Below are 21,424 nucleotides of genomic sequence, written 5' to 3' on the forward strand. Positions count from 1 at the left end.
ACTGTTTAGAAACTTTGCCCATACTAAGTAAAATGTGATCATAACTGAGGCTATCAAATAGCAACAGTGGCTGACATATGTTATGAATTTAATATTTAACCTTTAAGCTGTATTCAGAATTCTTCTTTCTTTCCAAAACATGTAATAAATTTTGATTCATTATGTGCCCTCTGTGAGCAATGACAGCAAGGCCCAGGTCCTCTTACAGCTGAGCACTCAGCTCTGAGTCGGTCTGGATCACCACTGTAGCCCTGGTGCCTGGTACAGACCCCAGCACACAGCAGGCAGTCAAAAAGGAAAGGCCATGAGCTGCACCAGTTTGCTGGAAAACTTCAAACACCAAGTGTTAAAAACTATGATCAGCTATTAGTAAGTGCCAAGAATGTCTTCCCGTAGCTTCTAGCCCTGAGAGGACAATCTATTTCCTCTAAAATAGCATATAATAAAGATAAAATCACACTGTAATAAATCTATTTTAAAAATCTCTGGCAAAATGAGTTCAAAACTCCAGTAAATCAACTACTAATTCACCATAACAAGATTTAACTTACTTTAATATTTTATAGAATGAAAAATTAAAAGATGAGCTCTGCCTAGAGAAATCAGTTTAAACAATTATTCTTGGGTCCCACTACTGCCATCAGAATATATAACTCCCCATAGGAAGGGGAATAGAGAATCCAAAGAGCACAGAAAATGAACAGAAGAGTAACATTTTAAGGCAAACCAAATTTCCACATGGATATTTCTTGTTTATTCCCAATTTTTAGACAAGATGTTATATACAATTAAGTCCTGCAAGCTTGCAGAACTTTCTGCAGGTAAAGAATTTCTCTGAGAAGTTATCTTTTGACTCCATATCAGCCACAATCTTTTATTATGAAAATACAAATATAAAAAGAAATCCTACTGTATTTGTACCCTACTATGTTTGGATGTGAATTGTATCAGCCAGCAAAAGAGCTAACCTATGAAATAACATCAACAAAAAAGGAGAATAATGTTCTGAACACTCTGCTTCCATTTAAGCATTCTTTTTGTTTAAATATATCTAAGGTTACCATTTGCATCAAGAAATAGGGTCCTGGCTAGCATGTCTCAGTCGTTAGAGCACCAGCCTGTGCACCAGAGGGTTGCAGGTTTGATTCCCAGTCAAAGGCGCATGGCTGGGTTGCAGGTTCCATCTCTGGCCCACAGGAAGCAACCAATTTTGTGTCTCTCTCACATCTGTTTCTCTCTCCCACCCCTTTCATTCCTTCTTAAAAAAAAAATCAATGGGGAAAAAATCCTCCAATGAGGATTAACAACAACAAAAAAATAATAATAAACTCATTAAAAAATATAGGATCTCTAAATACTCTGCCTCTAGTTCTAGCTCAATGATTAAGGGAAGTCACTTAACCTAACTTCAGAGGTTTTACCATCTCTCCAAAGGGTTTGGACTGCAAACCACTAAAAATCTCTCTCATTGTAGAGAAAATAACTTCATCATAATTGTAAATATAATTCACATTCCTCAAAGCTACTGCTGCTCATCATTAGATGTGATACCATATATACATCCCTCAACTAGAGGTAAATACATAGAAACTGCTTTTTTATAGTGCCGAGATGTGGGCAATTAGAAAGTCTGTCTTAGTTGTAGCACTGAACATTGTTGAATATACATATTTGTCTAAAATGGCAAAGGTAAAAGAAAATAAGATCATTCGGTTCTATGAACTTGCTGATTTCAAGGAGCTATTTAAAGCACAGATATTATCATTGTTATTCTGACACTATTAAATATAGAAAAGGTTAGAGAAATTGTGTGGGTTTGCATGCCTGAAAAATGTTAAATTTTTACAGAGCTTCTTCACTTCCAAGTGTTTTAACAATGTAAAATGCATGATTTGAGAACAAGTCACATGTCTGACCCGGAGAGCCTAGAATCATTACATAGACCTATCCTGAGGTTGGGTGGTGACACACTGAAAACTTAGTTGTTTCCCTTCCTACTGCTCATGTTAGACATCACTAATCATTGGTCTCTCACTGACCCTGAATGCAATCTTGTCATGCTTTCCACCTGGGGCTCCCGTAGCCACATCCAATTGATCGAAGTGTCAAATAAATGGAAGCTATCTACCTTCCTTGTTAAATCAGTACATGGAAGTGAACATACAGGATGCCAGTATTGCCACACAGAGAAGCTAAATCTACAGCTCTCAGTTCTTAAACATATATTTCAATATAAATAAAACTACAGTATACAAAATGCATATGTAGAAAACTGAGAAATCATGGGAGACTGCTTAATTTCTGTTGTCTTATAACAGCAATTCAGGGTTTCTTTTACAATTTTGATTTTCAAAATATCAGTTTACATAAAATAGTTTAAGAATACATCTATAATACAAAATAAAATTCATTCATTTTTAGAACTAAAGTCACTATCACTATCATCATTAAGAAAAGCTTATTAAGTACAAAATTAGGAAACAAAAGAAAAATAAATCACACAACTTTCAGAGTATTTCTACCTTGTTTTTATTTGTTTGTTTATTTACTTACTTGATGACCAGAGAAAACAAAGATATGTTTAACGACTTCTGTTCTGTTTCCAGGTCACCTTATTGAACGATGCCTCATGAAATCAATAGTTGTACATCTAGGAAATTTATGAATGGAGCTCTCTTCCACTGGTGTATATATTTTAATTTGTCTCGTATGAGTGTCTCTTCCATTTTGGTGATTGGCTAGCACAGCAATCTGTGTCATGAATGTGGGAGTTGGTTTCTTATGGTTATGAGTTAAAGGAACATGAATCCAGCCACTTGGTTCCACAAGTACAAGTTGCCGAATTTTTTGAAGGTTGTGGGAATTATTTCCTACTCTGACTGAGATCTTGCTTGTACTATAGCTTTTATCAGATTTGTAGTCCACATAAATACATAATGTTTTCACCATTGTTTTTCTTCTGAATTGGATGTTCACTAAATGAGGCTAGGAGCCATCTGCTTGCCAGTAAGTTTCTAGATTGTCACCTCATAATTGATCTATTCCAAATCCTGGTTTGCAAGATGAGAGTGACCAAACAACTTGTGACCCAATTTCCCATACTGCTCCAGTTCTTCCCACCTGCTGAGGGTCAGCACCAGGAGGTGTCTTGTTTGGTGTGGTCGTTTTTAAATATTAGCTTTCAGACCGAGTTTGCTGCAGGTCAAGGTTTTGAGGGTTCCCTGCAGCAGCTCCGCGCCACTCCCCTTAGCTTCTCTGAATCGCTCAGCTTCCCAATGACCGTATTTGTGCTTTCCAGTTAAGTCAAACCATGTGTGCAAAAAGCTATAAACTGTTTTGTCAAATTTTTTATTTAAAGTTATTATATTTTCATTATAACTTAAAAAAGAACCAGAAGCAGACAGACATGTAACTAGTAGATACCTGCCCTTTAAGGAGCTTACTACCAAAGATGGACAATACCAGATGAATAAACTTTAAGTGGCATTTACCCAATAAAGCATTTATGCCAAAGTATAAACACAAAGTAACAGGAAATTAATTTTTGATCATCCAGAGTAGGCAAAACATGCTCACAAAATCTTTTGCTATTATAATTTTCTCTACTTAATCAGTCAATTGACATTATGACCAGTTTCTGGTACATATTTTGTGATACAAGAAGAGAGAATGATTTTTTAAATATTTTATATGTTTTTATTGATTTCAGAGAGAGGGGGGGAGAGAAACATCAGTAATGAGAGAGAATCATCAATTGACTGCCTCCTGCATGCCCCCTACTGGGGATCCAGCCCACAACCCAGGCATGTGCCCTGACCAGGAATCAAACCGTGACCTTCTGGTTAATGGGTCAATGCTCAACCACTGAGCCACCCCAGTTGGGCAGGAAGAGAGAATGATTTTTAAAGTCAAACCTTCCACAGTTATTCTCATCACTCAACAAAGTATAAATTCAGTAGATGAAGCTCTACCCTGGTTACTATTTGCATCAACCTATGGAAATGGATTGAAGAAGGTGACTAATTTTCTGATGAATCTTATGTTGGGTTTCAATGGGTAACTTTGTTAACTTATTTGAAATTCTGCAAAATCCCAAAATATTCCATATTAAAGTATTAAAAGAAAAATGTATTCAGGAGTAGGGGTTATTTGTGTACTATTTCTTTTATTAACATAGGTAATTGAGGGTTGGTTATCTTACATGTGGTAAGAGTATGGATTTTTTAAAAAATTAATTGGACTTCTTAAAAAATATGTTTTTGTTGATTTTTTTTAGAGAGAGAGAAAGGGAGAGAGATAGAGAGATAGAAACAGCGATGAAAGAAAAACATCATCGATCAGCTGCCTCCTGCATGCCCCCTATTGGGGATCAAGTCCAAAACCCTAGCATATACCCTGGCCGGGAATCGAACCAGTGGCCTCTTGGTTCCTGGGTCGATGCTACACTGGCTGAGCTAATTGGACTTTTTTAAGGGAAGTGGATAGTGCATAATTTTTGGGAGATTGGGCATGGGAAAATTGTGTTGTAGTAAAAAAAATAAAAATATCAGTAGCTCTCCTTTGCTCAATCTGCAGGGAACTCCCATAGAAAACAAGATCTTTAGTCTGAAAAGTGGTTCGATAGACTACCTGGAGGAAAGATAGCAGAAAAGAATGGCATTGGAATAGCAAACTACTTTTGTAAAGACTCACAGGTGTAAGTGAAACAGGCTAGTGGAAGAGGCTAAATTACATGAGGCAGGCTGTGGCTCCCAGGCTTTGAATCAGAGTTTATATAAATGACCCTGACTGGGGAGTGGAGAAGCATCTGTGTAAAAACAGACCTGAAATAGCTAGAAGAAAAGTATTCCATCTCCCTTCAATATATTAAACTTGGTAGGGAACCAGCTAAACACAAATCTGCCAAACACTAAACACTGACAATTCACCTTAGAAACAAATGACAGAAGAAAGTCTCTCAAGTTATTTTGAGGTCTAAGGTAGGAAACGGAATGTCTTTGAAGCAAAGAACTGGTATTTCCTTTTCTCTTTCAAGTTAAAGGTTGGAACTTTGTAAGAGAAAGATAATAAAAGTGAGCAGTAAAGTATAAACAATAGCGTCAAATCTTAGGATGGTTTTTCTGGATTATATCTTTCTAGAGGCCCAGTGCACAAAAATTTGTGCATTTGGGGTGGGGGGGCCCCTCAGCCAGGCCTGTGCCCTCTTGCAGTCTGGGACCCCACGGGAGATAATGACCTGCTGGCTTAGGCCTGTTCCCGGGTGTCAGAGGGCAGGCCCAATCCCTAGGTGCAGCTCCTGGTCGGGCTCAGAGCAGGGCCGATTGGGGAGTTGGGGGGCCGCCACCTGTCATGCACAGAGCAGGTCGGATTGGGAGGTTGTGATGCCACCCTCAGTCACACACAGAGCAGGGCCGATCAGGGGGTTGGGGCACCGCCACTCTCACACTCAGGGCAGGGCCGATGGGGAGGTTATGGCTCTACTCCGTCACACACAGAGCCAGGCCCGTGGGGGGGGGGGGTGTTGGGGCACAGCACCCTGTCACACACAGAGCAGGGCCGATCAGGGGGTTGGGGAGCTCCCCCCTATCAGGCACAGAGCAGGGCTGATCAGGGGGTTGGGGCGCCTTCCCCTGTCACAAACAGAGCAGGGCGGATAGGGAGGTTGTGGCCCTGCCCCCTGTCACACACAGAGCTGCAGGGTAATCAGGGGGTTTGGGCGCTGCCTCCTGTCATGCTGATCCCAGTGCCAGGAGGCCTCCCGGCTCCGCTGATCCTGGTGCTGGGAGGCATATTACCCTTTTACTATATAGGATAGAGGCCTGGTGCACGGGTGGGGGCCGGCTGGTTTGCCCTGAAGGGTGTCCTGGATCAGGGTGGCGGTCCCCACTGGGGTGCCTGGCCAGCCTGGGTGAGGGGATGATGGCTGTTTGCAGCTGGTCACACACCATTCAGGGTGGGAGTCCCCACTGGGGTGCCTGGCCAGCCTGGGTGAGGGGATGATGGCTGTTTGCAGCTGGTCACACACCCTTCAGGGTTGGGGTCCCCACTGGGGTGCCTGGCCAGTCTGGGTGAGGGGCTGAGGGCTGTTTTCAGGCTGGCGGGTGACTGAAGCTCCCAACCGCTCCATTTTTTCTTTTTTATTCTGGGCCAGCTTTAGCTCTGAGGCTCTAGCTCTTAGGCCTCCGCTGCTGAAAGCAGGTTTCTGGCCTTTGTCTACCTTCTGTATTTGAAACAATTTTGCGATCCTGCTGGCTGAAGCCTGGCGGACTAAAGCAGGTTTCTGGGGTTTTGTTTAGCTTCTATATTTGTAACACAGTTGCTTAGAGTTGCAGCTCAGAGGCCAGCAGTGGCAGGCGGGGAACGTTGGAGTCCTCGTCACTGAAGCAAGCAAGCCTCATGTTCGCTTCCAGCTGCCTGCCGCCACCTTGGCTGGCAGTTAATTTGCATATCGCCCTGATTAGCCAATGGGAAGGGTAGCGGTCATACGCTAATTACCATGTTTCTCTTTTATTAGATAGGATGGACCGGCAAGGATCCAAATGTATCCCAAGACCAGAGTGAACATGCTTAGAGAAACTTCCAACTAAATAAAAAAAAATTTAAAGTAAAATCTGAAAGGGGAGAAAATAAACCATCCAGATGAAAATCATAAAATGAGACTCTCTAGGCTAAAAGATACAATATTAAAAGCAAACAAACACACACACAGAAGGAAAAATAAAATAATTTTCATGATAATACAGAGAAGAGGTTTAGAAATAAAAACCTATGGCCTCAAATATCAATGAAGCATTTAATCTGATATATTAAAAGAAAGCAAGACATAAAAGGCAAGAGCAGGCACTTTTCCATACTCATCCTGCTAAGTCCAGCTAAAAACCCTGAATATTATGTCTGTAACAAACATGAGATGACTCTAAAAGGTAGAGGAAAGAAGGCAGACCAGCTAGGACCTTCACAAACCAAGGATCAATATTTTTAGACAATAATCATTCCAGCAGAGATAATTAATATTATATGTCAATTTAGCTAGGCCACAATACCCAGATATTTGGTTAAACACCAGACTAGATGTTGCTGTGAAGGTATTTTTATTTATTTATTTGTTTGTTTGTTTATTTTCAATATATTTTTATTGACTTCAGAGAGGAAGGGAGAAGGAGAGAGATAGAAACATCAATGATGAGAGAGAATCATTGATCGGCTGCCTCCTGCACACTCCACACTGGGGATCGAACTCATAACCCCAGCATGTGCCCTGACTGGGAATCAAACAATGACCTCCTGGTTCATAGGTGGACACTCAACCACTGAGCCACACCAGGCCTATGCAGGTATCTTTAGATGAGATTAACATTTAAATCAGTAAACTGTATAAAGCAGATTACTCTTCATGATGTGGATGGGCCTCATTTAATCAGTTGAAGACCTTAAGAGTAGAAGAGTGAGATCACCTGAGGAAGAGAAAATTCTGCCTCCAGGCTGCCTTTGGACTCGAGCTGCAACATCAGTTGTTACCTGGGTCTTCAGCCTGCCAACCTACCCTGCAGATTTCAGACTTACCTGCCCTTCAGATGTGTGAATCAGTCCCTTAAAATTAATCAATCTCTTTCTCTCTCATATGTGTGTGTACACACACACACACACACACACACATTCTATTGGCCTGTTGCTCTGAAGAATTCTTACTAATACACCAGCTAAAAACACCCTCCACACACACATCAAAAAAACTGTCATCCCACTCACAGCTCTGTGAGTAAATGTCCAATGGAAAGCCTAGACTTCCACCTTCACCAGGCTGTAATGCAGGGCCCCTCCCACTGGCCTGGATAGTGTCAGAAAAGACGGAGCAGGAACCAGGACTTTCAACCCTGCTGGGCAGTAACAAGCCTCCTCCATCTACCACCCATGGCATCACTGGGAACCACACAGGAAGCCTGGACTTCCACTCTACCTGGCAGCAATGAGGCACCCTTCGCACTGCATGCTGAGGTGGTGTCAGAGAAGGCCTACTGGGGAATCAGGACTTTCACTACTGTCCAGTGGTAATGAGGTCACACCCCACCATGGTATCAGTGGAGGCTACATGGAGAGCAATAACAAGGCACTCCGCTGCTCATCTCAGTCAAGGTGATATCAATAGAGCCTAGTGGTGAACTCCTGCTGTCACCCAGCTGTAACAAACATCCCTGTCCACCCTAGGGTATCAGTAGAGGCCCGTGAGGAATCTGGACTTCCATTCCCATCTGGCAGTCACAAGGAAACCCTCCCTTTCCCCCACCAGTGTAGGATTAAAGAGGTCAGCTACAGCAGAAAGACTTAATAAGATCCAGAGTCTAATAACATAATACCCAGAATGTCCAGGTTTCAATGAAACCTCACTCATCATAGCAAGAACCAGGAGGATCTCAACTTGCCTGACAAATGATAACAAACAGATGCCAACAGAGAGGATAGAAATATTAGAATTATCTAACAAAGATTTTAAAGCAACCATGATAAAAAGCACTTCAATGAGCAATTACAAACATGCTTCAAACAAAAAAACAGAAAATCTCAGCAAAGAAATATGAGAAGAGCCAAATGGAAATTTTAGAAATGAAAAGGTCAGAACTGAAATAAAAACACTCAGCAGATGTGCTCAACAGCAGAAAGCAGGTATCAGAGGAAAGAATCAGTGAACTGGAAAACATTAATAAAATTACACAACCTGAATAACATAAAGAAAAAGAACTGGAAAAATATTGAAGGAGGCTGGTGGAACGGTAACAAAAGGAAACTAAAGATCTAACATTCATGTCATTGAGTCCCAGGAAGCGAGAGAGAGAGAGGGCAGGGCTGAAATAGTGGCTGAAAGCTCCCCAAATTTGGCAAGACACTTCAACTTATGGAATCAAGAAGCTGAGTGAACCCCAAGCAGGCTGAACTCAAAGAAATTCATTCCAAGATGTATTATAATTCAACTTTTGAAAACTAAAGACAAAAAAATATATATATCCTGAAAGCAGCCAGAGAAAAATGACACCTTGCCTATAAGGGAAAAACATTTAGGATGACAGCAGAGTTCTCATCAAAAAGCATGGAGGCCAGAGGAAGGGGCACAATATTTTTCAAGTGCTGAAAGAAAAGAACTGTCAACCTAGAACTCCATATCCAGAAGAAAATAATTCTTTAGGAATGAAGGGGAAATTAAGACAATCTCAGATGAAAGAAAATTTGTTGCTAGCAGACCTACCCTGAAAGAATGGCTATAAGAATTTTTGAAATAGAAAGAAAATAATACAAGAAGGAATCATGGAACATTAGGAAGAGAGAAAGAACAATAAAAAAGTAAGGATATGGATAAAAACAATAGATTTTCTTTCTCGAGTTTTCTAAATTAAGTTTAAATGTTAAAGTAAAAATTATAACACATTATGATGTAGTTGTCAATATATATAGATGATATATTTAAAACTATTATAAAAAGGATGGTAAAGAGGGTTAAGATAGCTACACTTTGCTTGATGGTACAGCCGTTTAGAAAACAGTTAGGCAGTTTCTTAAAAAAACTAGACATATACCTATCATATTACTATCAACAATTACATTCCTGGATATTTATTTCAGAGAAAAGAAAAGGTATATCCACACAAAAGACTTATAACAGCTTTATTTGTAAGAGCCAAATTGTCTTTCAATAAGTGAATGGTTAAACCTACTGTGGTATTTATCCCAAATTGTATAACATGGAAAACAACTCAGAAATAGAAAGGAACAAACTATTGATCACAAAACTTGTATGTATCTCAAGGGCATTAGGCTGAAGGAAAAAGCAATCTCAAAAGTAACACACTATATAATTCTATTTATAAAAAATCTTGGAATAATGGAATTATAGACATGGAGAACAAATTAGCGGTTGCCAAGGATTAGGGGTGCTGAAGGTGGGTGTAACGCTAAAGGAGTAGCACAAAGAGATCTCTGTGGTGATGAAAAGTTCTGCACCTTCATTGCAGTGGCTGTTCCAAAAGTCTATACATGTGATAAAATGGCCCTAGGAGGGGGTCCTGCAGAGACGGGCGGGCCAGGCCTGTGCTCTGCAGAGCTGTGGCCAAAGGAGCAAGGGGTGGGGGGGGGTGTCGAGGCTGCAACTGTGGGAAAGTATAATGGAATTATACTAATGTCAATTTCCTGGTTTTGGAATTAACTATAGTTGCATTGGGAGAAACTGGATGAAGAGTACATGTAACCTCTGTACTATCTTTGTAACTTCTTGTGAACCTTTTTTTCAAAATAAAAAGTTGTTTTTTTCCTTATGATAATATAAAGAGAGAGGGAAGGAGAGAGAGATATCAATTTGTTGTTCCACTAATTTATGCATTCATTGGTTGATTTTTGTATGTGCCCTGACCGTGTATTGAACCTGTAACCTTGGCATATCAGGATGATACTCTGACCAACATAAGCTACCTGGCCAGGGTCTCAAAATAAAAAGTTTTTAAAATAAAAATTAAAAAAGGCATCAAGGAGCTCAAGATTTAGGGGGATGGTATGTGTAACTAAAACTGGATAGCTTGTGTCTGTAATAAAAGGGTATGTATTTCTCAAAACAAACTCAAATAATATAAACTAAATAGCAAAACTCATATGAAATCCTCATGAAAACCCTTGAAAATGAGAGTTGAAATTGAGAAGACTGAACATGCTAATGAGACTTGAAGAAAATAGAAAAAGATCAATCAAAAGAGATATCAATATTGTTTTCTAAAAAATAAATTGCTAACCCATCTTGTAGTTAATGCTGTGATATTAAGGCAATAAATAATATGAACGTTTTTAGTGGGTTGGCATCTTGGTAGGTAACATAAACCTATCTAGTTCTATCCCCTAGTAACGGTAGGCAGAGATAGCTACAGATACCAGGGCGTTGGGTAATTTAAGGATCAAATTAAAACAAGAGGAAGCAGGAGAGGTAAGTATTTCTTTCCGTCTGGGATCTGTTTCTGAAGACTGAAAGGGTTCACTCAATTGCTGTCTGTCCAGTGCTGGGCCACGTGGGTGATGGGATGGAAAGGGCATGAGCCCCGTGCTCCAGGAGCTTGGAACCTAGTACTCTAACTGCAATATATCTAGACCTTGAAGAATGATAGAGCTTAGTCCTAATCAGTCTAAATTTCCACTATTATCAGGGTTTGGGGGGGCCTCTCTTGAGTTCGAGAAGAGTGAATGAAGGGCTATTTTAGTTAAAAATTTTAAAAACTTCTGCTCTGTATAAGCCCTATATTAAGTACTGTGGAGGTTTCAACGATTAAAGACACCCTTGTCCTTAAGGTATAACTTAGCAAAGAACATGGTCACATACATAAATATATTAGAAGAAATGAAATAGGAAAGAATTGAAAAATGTTCTGCCCAATTAACTAAAATCTAGAAACCTCAAACCATTTATTTTCCCGTAAATACCCAATGTTCTCCCCTACTTCAAGCCTTTGTGCATGTGGTTCCCTTTGACAGGAATGTGAATTTCCGCTTCCTCTGCCAGAGAACTCTTAATCCTCCTCCAACACCCAGATCCTATGCCACCACCTATGTGAAGCTGTCCCCAAACTGAACGTCGGAGAGCCCTTCCCATTTCCTCGGTGCCCCCACAGCGTAGCTGGCACTCACTACACTCCTGAGTATTTTAGAACTGCTGCTCCTACTGGACTCTGAGGACAAGATTCGTGTCCCTTTCTAAATTTATGTTTAGGTTTATCATAAGAATATATTTGCATAGTTCAAAACTTACACAATATAAGAAGTTTATTACGAAAAATAGCAGCACCCTCCTTATTCCCTGGTCCCACTTCCTAGCGGCAACTATTCCAGCTTTTTCTCCTGGTACTTTTTGGTTTTTCAGTGATGAAATAATACACACAAACTGCTCTTGGTATTTGGTACATCTTGGTACGCATCATTTCTCATGGCTCGCACACACTTTGTGGGCTCCTCCAATCTGAAAAGTGGTGTCCTTCGTTCTGGGGAAGTTATACACAGCCTGGCATTTTCTCTCCTCCATTTCATTTGTTCTCTCCTTCTGAACCTCCTATTAGCTAGATGCTGATTCCTCTGATCCTTTCTCCTTTTCCTATTTTCTACCTCTTTGTTTTTGTATTATTATGGTATGGAAGATTTCCTCAACTTTATCCTCTAATCATTCTATTAATTTTTTTAAATCTACATTATCTTATTATTAATTTCTAGGAGCTCTTACTTTCCAATTGTTCCCTTTCAAAGCATATGTTTTTGTCTTATGGTCCCAAACTTTTTTTTGGTCCTATCAGAGAACATTAATTATAAAAGTTTAAAATTTTTTTTCATTTTCCTACATTGTTTCTATTTCTCCCAATTCCATTTTTAATATATATATTTTTATTGATTTCAGAGAGGAAGGGAGAGGGAGAGATAGAAACATCAATGATGAGAGAGAATCATTGATGGTTACCTCCTGCACGCCCCACATTGGGGATCGAGCCTGCAACCCAGGCCTGTGCCCTGGCCGGGAATCAAACCTTGACCTCCTGGTTCATAGGTCGTGATGCTCAACCACTGGGCCACGCCAGCTGGGCCCCAATTCCCTTATTTTTGCCATGATTATTTTTCTTGCTAGAGACTTTTCTTAAATGACTGGAGACTATTCTTTTTGCCACCTTTGTATTTTCAGCACATAGCCAGGACCAATAAAAGTTCCTGACTTTAAATGAATGGGTGGATGAATAAACCAACAAAGGAACAGAAACAGAAACATTTAAAAATGATTAAGAATAAAAGAGGCCCAAAGATTGGAGGTAAATGATACTGTGCTGACAGAATATACAGATCACTGTCTTTTTAAGCCAGCGACTCAGCACTGCTGGGAATGCCCCTGCCAACAGGTCGTTTCTGGCACACTTACTGAGTAGACAGGCCTTTTGTCCAAACCTCAACAATAGGCAAATTATTTAACTTTATTTAAATTTTCATTTAATTCTTAAACTCCTCTCCCGAATAGTCTATTTGCCACAGCAACATCCTCTTTTACTTCTAGGTTTAAAAACAAATTTTCCTCATAGCTTGGTAGGTAAACCACATTCATTTATTTGAAACAATCTAGATCTAGTTTGCAGAAAGAGCAGCAAAAGTAGGCTTAGATATGACTGAAATAACAGAGATTCTATCTCCTAATTTAAAGTTGAAGTTCTTGTCTTCAAAGACAGGAAACCAGAGGTCAATGGCAGCATGCTCAGTGTAGTTTGCAAAGCACACTAAAGGCTTCTTGATCGTTTCAAAGATTTGCTATTTGTAGCCCTTATTGTGGTTATTTTTTTTTTAATAATGAAAGTAAAATATGACCTTAAAAATGCATTTTAAAAGTCAACAATAATCTTCCATCCAAAGAAAACCACCATTAACCTGTTAGCATATGTTCCAGGCTTCTTTCTCTACAGATACAAATTTTTCCTCACAAAATCTGATAATGCTAAATATACTGTTTTACTGTGACTATCTTCAGTTTGACATTTCTGTTTGACTCCCTGGTATCACGAAGTGACTACTGCCCCTTCGGTCGAAGAGTCAGAGTCAGAAAGAAAAGTTTCTTCTCTCAGTTTTATCAACATCTCACAGTGCAAACTCAGAGACCACATGCCATAACCACCTCATCTATAATTCAAAAGACTTGATTAAATCTGCCTTAAAGCGTAACCAAAGAGCTCATTTTTTACATCTTCAGATTTAATTACTTTCTTACATCAAAAATAACAAAATTGTAGGGTAACATTAACACATGATCATGAAACAAAAATGTGTTTCATTTCATTAGTCACAGGCTACATATCAACCAGCTGTCGAAGCTAAAAATATGCCATGGTGTAAAATACAGGCATTTAGGACTCATTTTGAAAGAAATGTGACTTTTTTCAGTTTCTAACAGCCCACTAGAAGCTCTGGAGAAGAACAAGTCGGCACCTCCAAACCACAAGAAAAAAGGCAGCGGTGGGGAAATTCAAACTAATTTGATCACCGACAAAACATTATTTACATCTCATCAATAAATGTCTGTTAAGGATGACAATTTTATATCACCTCAGAGGTAAATAAAAAAAACACATTCTAAAAGACAAAAGAAAGGCCTGCTACAGAGGTCAATACATCAATACTCAAAGGTGAACATTTTGTTGGGAGAGGAGTGGGGCAATAATGAATATTCTTGCAGGTGTTCCTCACCAGCTGTTACAGAGATTCTGCCCGGCCAGGACTGTGCAGTGATATCTTCTCAGCTCTCCAACATCAACACCACACTCAGGGAGCATGACACAGCACAGTGCTCACCTAAAAGACGCCCATCTCTTTGGGACAGAAGCAGCATTTAGACTTCCACCTCTGGTCATTAGGTCCCATGGCCCAACAATCATGTCTCAAAATAAGCTTTGCCACCATAAAATATTTGATTAGAAAACAGGTAATGGAATAAGATAAAATCTAAACACTGCAACTGGATTTCAGGTGTAATTACAGTACATTGAAGAGAGATATAAAGCTATTTCAAGGGTCTTGGAAGCTCACAAAGTCATATAAGAAAACACACTTCATTCAATTCGCTTAAAGAATCACAGGTTCTCCTGACTCCCAACCCAGTGCTCTTGCCATTACATCATTTTTCTGGCCATCAGTTTTCGCCTTTGGTATTTCCTTTTTCTGAAATAGAACACTTGGGCCTAGGAGGAAACATTTGATAGAGAAGATTTCAACTATTTTCCTGGCTTTTCATTTCTTTTTTTATATATAGTCCAATTAAATTTTAAAAAGTAGCACAGTCTGTCTTATAGTTTTACTCTCTCCTATTTAGCCTTGCTAAACATATATTTGTCAATGAAATCTTTAAATTCACAAGTAAAAATTTACATCACGGTAACAATGTAAACTTACAGGTAAAATTTTTTGGTCATTCAGTGGAACATCATGGGAACATGATTTGATTTCTAAATGGAAACACAATAGATACTAGGGAATTATTTCAAAGAAGCATTTTGAATAGCATTCACTTACATTCTTAGTGAATTCCAATCTTATTCTACTGCACATATTATAGCAATTTGAATCTGCTGCTTTGATACTCACGGCTGAGAACAATTAGTAAAACTATAGAGCAATTTATTTTCTCCTCCAATAAGGACTTATAAAAAGGATAGGAGAAAGCATTAAAAGAGAGAGAGAGAAAAAAAGGGAGTGGATCCTGATCATTTTTATTAATTTTTTTCTTTTCTTTTTTTTAAAATATATTTTATTGATTTTTTACAGAGAGGAAGGGAGAGAGATAGAGAGTTAGAAACATTGATGAGAGAGAAACATCGATCAGCTGCCTCCTGCACATCCCCCACTGGGGATGTGTCCGCAACCAAGGTACATGCCCTTGACCAGAATTGAACCTGGGACCTTTCAGTCCGCAGGCTGACGCTCTATCCACTGAGCCAAACCGGTTAGGGCTATAAAGTAACTTTTAAAAAAAGTAACGTTCAGCCCCTTAAGGTCTATTCAGTTATCAAGGAATGATTAACCATGGCATGAGCACATATATCCAAGTGACATAACATATGATATAAACTGTGAGTGGCTCCGGAAGTCAGAGGAGGTATGAAAAGAATATTGGGGAATCCTGAAAGCAAGCTTCTTATCCTATGACTAACCTTTGTCATGTTACAACCTCTCTGAGATTCAGGTTCCTCACCCATAAAATGAAGAGATCATAGATTTTATAATATCTTAAGTTCTCTTCCAAGTCCATAATTCTTTCCACTGATTAAATGGTAAAAGGACTTAGAGGATAAGGAAGAACAAGATATGGAAAGCTTTGCCTGAATATACTGTCAGTTTTGTTGTACCACGTTTTGAAAATGCAATTTGTTCTAATGCCAACTGATGTATTAGGGAACAATCTGAGCACAATTCAATATATGCATTTGCTTATCTATCATTTTATCCACAATAAAAACAGAGTGAATCCAGAAAACTGCACACAGTTGAACCCTTCAACATGAGAATATGCAAAGTGCATGTAAAAACAACTCAAAGACCTCCCAGCTTCTTCAGTTCACTGTGTATTGAGAGACACATCCATCCTTTTTGGTATTATAACTTTATGTCATATTTCAAAGAACCCTTTCATTAGTTCACAAGCTGCAAACCTTCCAACACCACTTCCACAGCAAACTTGAGGTCTTTTGCAAGGTCAACAAAATGTATCTTCTAAATTCAGACCTTGATTCTGGCTGAAAATCTTGGCATGTATCAGTGTAAAAATGTTACCTGCTCAATAATGGAATGTTCAATAACTATTCAATACTTGCCATGAAAGAATATAAAAGCAAAATTATTTCTGCAACCAATATATATAAAAGCCTAATATGCAAAGTGTCCCCTTGGGAGTTTGACTGACCGGGGGTTTGATCACTCGCCATGACATGTGCTGACCACCGGGGGGCAGCATGGATGAAGGAAGGCCAGCAGCCAGCAGCCAGCAGCCAGCAGCCAGCAGCCAGCAGCCGCTAGGGACCCTACCCGTGCACAATTTTCATGCACTGGGCCTCTAGTATAGTTATAACAATGCAGTAGAAACCACAGAACCTTTATAAACACTCCTTCCTAATTCCTGATAAACTCAGAGGTAAAGGGGCTAGGGAAATAAAGGAGGTCTTACATGTTAACCAGTCAGACTAGAAACAGGAGACAGACCCAAATCACTTAGCACTGAAGGGTTGGCTCTCCCATCACTGAGAGACAAAGGGCAGATAAAAACAATGTTGCTATTTAGCATGCTCAGGAAAGAAAGATAACATAATTACTTTGCCTTTTTGAATGAACCCAGACTTAAAAACCAGGACTGATACCCGAAGTAACAAGCATAAATGTAGTACGGCATGGCTTCCTCTGTGTTGGGCGAAGTTATTTAGCCATTACAGTCTTGATCCTGGCACCATTTCTTAAAAACTACAGCACTATTTAAAAGAGGAACAGAGAGGTTAGAGAGAGATAGAAACATAAATGATGAGAATCGTTGATCGACTGCCTCCTGCACACCCCACACTGGGGATCGAGCCTGCAACCTGGGCATTGAGCCCACAACCTGGGCATGTGCCCCGACTGGGAACTGAACAGTGACCTCCTAATTCACAGGTCGATGCTCAACCACTAAGCCATGCCAGCTGGGCTACGGCACTATTTTTAAAAATAGTTGAGATTTTTGTTTAAATATAAATATGTTATATATGTATATAGGAGAAAAAAGTAGAAGGAAAAACATCAAACTGCTAATGGCTTAATATGTATTTAATGAGATTATAGATGATTGCTTTTCTTATTGACAGCTTTCATTATTTTATAAATAAATGTATATTACAGTTACCATGAGAGGAAAACAAAACCTTTTTAAAAAATATTTTTATTGTCCTAACTGGTTTGGCTCAGTGGATTGAGCGTCGGCCTGCGGACTGAAGAGTCCGGGGTTCGATTCTAGTCAAGGGCATGTACCTTGTTGCGGGTGCATCCCCAGTGGGGGATGTGCAGGAGGCAGCTGATCAATGTTTCTCTCTCATCAATGTTTCTGACTCTCTATCCCTCTCCCTTCCTCTCTGTAAAAAATCAATAAAATATATTTTAAAAATATATATATTTTTATTGATTTTTCTTTTTTTTTAGAGAGAGAGGAAGGAAGAGGGAGAGAGAGAAACATTGATGTAAGAAACATTGATTGGCTGCCTCCTTCATGGGGGATGGAGCCCGAAACCTGGGCATATGTCTTGACAGGGAACCAAACCAGCAATCTTTCAGTGCATGGGATGATGCCAAGCCAACTGAGCCACACCAGCCTGGGCAACAAATATCTTTTTAAACAGTTAACTAAAAACAAATGAATTCCTGATCATAGTACATGTAGAATTCACAATAAGCCATCAAACCTCTCTTCAATTTTCCAAAGGGTCAAAGGTGAGTGGACTGGATCTGGAGGGCACTTCCCCCACCTGCAGGAAAATTCAAAGAGAACCCTGCAGGGAAACTCTCAACAGGAAGGTGGATGAACACAATGATAGCCACTGTATACTCAGCAGATATATCTGAGTTGTTTGTCCCTGCTTTAATCAGCCAGCATTTTGGTGACTCCTATAAGTATTCCAAAAAAACTTCACCTTTTGAGTATAGCTAATATAGAGCCACTTAACCAAATTTAACCGTGTCTGGCAGCAAAGAATATGGAAATAAGATCTAACTAGAGACAACAAGTGCCTAAAGTCTAAGAAATATACGCAAGGCCACTGGAGATTTTATAGTCAGCTTTCTTCACATCACTATAGTCAACATCACTAGCCCAGTGATGATCAACATTCATCCTTCAAGCAAGAAATTATCTATAGGCTAACTAGTAGATATACAGCACTATCCTAGATGCTGTAGTGAATACGAAAAGAATAAGGTACAGTGATTCTATTTATAGCAGTTACTATCTGATGGGGAAAGATATTACATACATATCAGAAATATTTCAATAACATAAGACAACAAAATTAAATGGCCAAATGAGCTGTGCAGGTAAATATTTAAGGGACTTAAGAAGGATTGCTCACTATGGACTTATAGTTGGGAAAGATTTCAGAGAAGAAGAGAGTGTTGCTAGTATCAGAAGGAAGATAAGTGTGGTCATTCAGATAAGCAAAGTCATTGGAATAGAAAAGGCAATGATTTCCGTGCCAAAGCCGAGCCGGCCTAGGGATGCCTGCGGGGTAGCAAGGGCTCCCCGTCTAGGCGAGCCCGATCTGCCAATCCCTGGGACTCCTGAGATATCTATCTGTCCCTCTCCCACCCATACACACACCACACACGTCCACACACGCCCCTCTCACTTCTTTACTCGGTCACACTCTCGCCTTCTCTGCCATCCTGCGGCCACCATATTCCATATTTTCTTAATATTACACAAATGCCTGTAGCTTCTATAATGATATTTCCACTTTAACTTCTTATATTGGTAGTTTGTGTCTTTGCTCTTGATCAGTCTAACTAGAGATTAACTAATTTTATTGATATTTTTAAAGATAAGCATAATGTGTATGATTTCCTTAATTTCAAGTGTACCGAGATTTCTTTTATGGTTGAACATATAGTCTAGCTTTGTGAACATTTTATATTCTCTTAAAAGGCAAAGATGAGCCTGGACGGACTGAAATAAAAACCAGGTGAGGGAACAATAAAAGGAAGGAAGGAGAGATAGATTCGGGCAGATTTTAAATCCTCTTAAGTGGTTCCTTTATATCTAATCCATTTCATAAGCCATTAATTAAGAACATTTGTGGGAAAATCAATGTATCAAACACTATGCTAAATATATCAGAGAAATATAATATCTGATCTCATAATAATCTTCCTAAGTAGGAATCATTATTGCCATTTTCCAGATAGAAACTGAAATTAGTTAAACAAAGAAGTTAACTAATTTGTCAACGATCACTAAGATAAGCAACGGAACTGGGATTTGAACTCAGACCCGACTCCAAAGCCCATGCTCTTTTTGACTACCTTATACTAGCTCTTCCTAAAACATCACTCAATTTATATCTTCCCCATTATAGTGTATTCTCCCACTCTTAAGTATCCAGTGTCTCCATGGTGATGCGATCCCCTGTACATCAAAGCCTGCTCTCAGCTAAAATGAGAATGACCAATAACAGATTACCCTGCCCAGGGCTACTTGATGTTGTTACAGGAATCGGAGGCTTAAATTAGAAGGAAACTCTAATACAAGCCACTTAGGGGCATACATATCTTACCTTCTCAGGGGCCCAAACCAAGTTTGTGCCTTATGATGTTCACTTTCATAGCTTATAGCTAACGCTCACACAATACGAATCTCACTCATAAGCCCTGAGGGTCTCCTTGGAAGTCTAACCACCCCCAGCCCAGGAGACAAAGGCCAGATGTGGCCGCCAGTGGCTTCGGAAGGGAACCGGGACCTGGTGTTCCACATTTCAAGTATACAACATAAGAAAACCTAAACAAAATGTATTTGACATTTAAATTGTTCAATGTTGCCCAAAAATGTGCTTTCTAATAATTGTATAAAATAATATTTTACTGACTCTGGGAACCAGGAGTACTATCTTTATTGCTCTCACCTTTTCCGCAATCAAGGATTTTACTGGTACCAAATGGTGTCATCTTTCAAAGACACTGAAATAAAACCCACATAGAATCTCAGAGCGAGTGAAGATGAGTGGGTAGAAGAATGCAGTCCTGAGAGACATTGCTCCATGGATGGGCTGTGAAAATAGCCCTCACTGACTGTCCATTTGCTAAAACGAGGATATACTACTTGTTAGGTCAAAGGGCTACTGATAACTTGAAAGTTCCCCACCAAGTATTTTAATGGACCAAGGAATGAAAAGAGTTTCAGAATGTGTTTTAAAATGATAAGTCAAATTCAACATAAAAATTTCCAGCCCAGCTCAGAAAATATACTGAGTTATATGTCTTACATAGAAAATAAAGGTGGTAATTTGAAAAATAAAAGTGATACTGTTCATTTTTTCTCAACAAAGTTGTTATAGCCCTCACCCCAAAGAAAACACTTTCTAAGAAATTCCCATTTTATCAACGTTCTAACATGTTTGCCAACAGCCTTTCAAAGTAGTAAAAAGAGAATGTTCCCCTTACATATCTGGATGGCTCCTCTAGGTTCTGGTCGTTCATGTCAGTAGGAACAAGCCGGGTGGCCAGTGGTCCCTCCGCAAAAGGTTTTGGTAACTGACCCCTGAACTCTGATGGAATGAACTGAAGTTGCCAACTGTCAGAAACACAAATGAGGATAATAAGAAAAACACAGAGGGCCCATATTGCTAATGTTCTTGAAATAAACAAGCCCCCCCTCCAAATCATGTAAAAGTATTTCATTTCACTTGGAAAAAAGATATTTCTACTGAAACCTCAACCCGGGAGCATAGAGGCAGAGGTCACAATTCAGTCCAAACTCGTTGAGAAATGTTAAACTAGAGGTCTCTCAACCCATTTCACCAGCTCTCAGCAATGACTGTGTAACCAAATGTTCATACCATCAAACAACCAGAGAAGCACCAGTTAATTGCCAATTACCCCTTATCCAGATCACAGCAAATTCATCGGGTATATAGAGAAAAGAGTGAAATGTAAAAACTCACTATGGGAGAAGGACTTGTTCCTAAGTATTCTTCAAAAATATCTTTAGTTATGAAACTATTTTATAACTAAAGGTAAAGTCAACACTTAAAAAATAAGTATTGATTTAATTATTAATGGCTGATAATAGGATCTTTACCAAGCACAAGATAACACCAGTCCCCAAATGGAGGAAAATGACTCTTAACCTGACTTCCCTTTTCCCCAAATAGGACTCTTCTCC

General features: G+C 39.4%; 1 protein-coding gene and 1 pseudogene across 6 annotated transcripts in view; both read right to left on the reverse strand.

Annotated features, from left to right (window-relative positions):
• ALG9 (ALG9 alpha-1,2-mannosyltransferase) overlaps positions 1–21,424 on the reverse strand; it is a 115,898-nt gene that overhangs the window by 39,138 nt on the left and 55,336 nt on the right. For all 6 annotated transcript variants that reach the window (XR_009454351.1, XM_059707841.1, XM_059707840.1 and 3 more), the window contains one exon: positions 20,704–20,833. Coding sequence is in view for 5 of the 6 variants with exons in the window: in XM_059707841.1 (XP_059563824.1) it covers positions 20,704–20,833 (130 nt within the window). In the remaining variant the exon portion in view is untranslated. The remainder of the gene's footprint in view (positions 1–20,703; positions 20,834–21,424) is intronic.
• Positions 2,608–3,168, reverse strand: LOC132241639 (anaphase-promoting complex subunit 10-like; annotated as a pseudogene).

This window comes from Myotis daubentonii, chromosome 9 (assembly GCF_963259705.1).
Source record: "Myotis daubentonii chromosome 9, mMyoDau2.1, whole genome shotgun sequence".
NCBI classification, from domain to species: Eukaryota; Metazoa; Chordata; class Mammalia; order Chiroptera; family Vespertilionidae; genus Myotis; species Myotis daubentonii.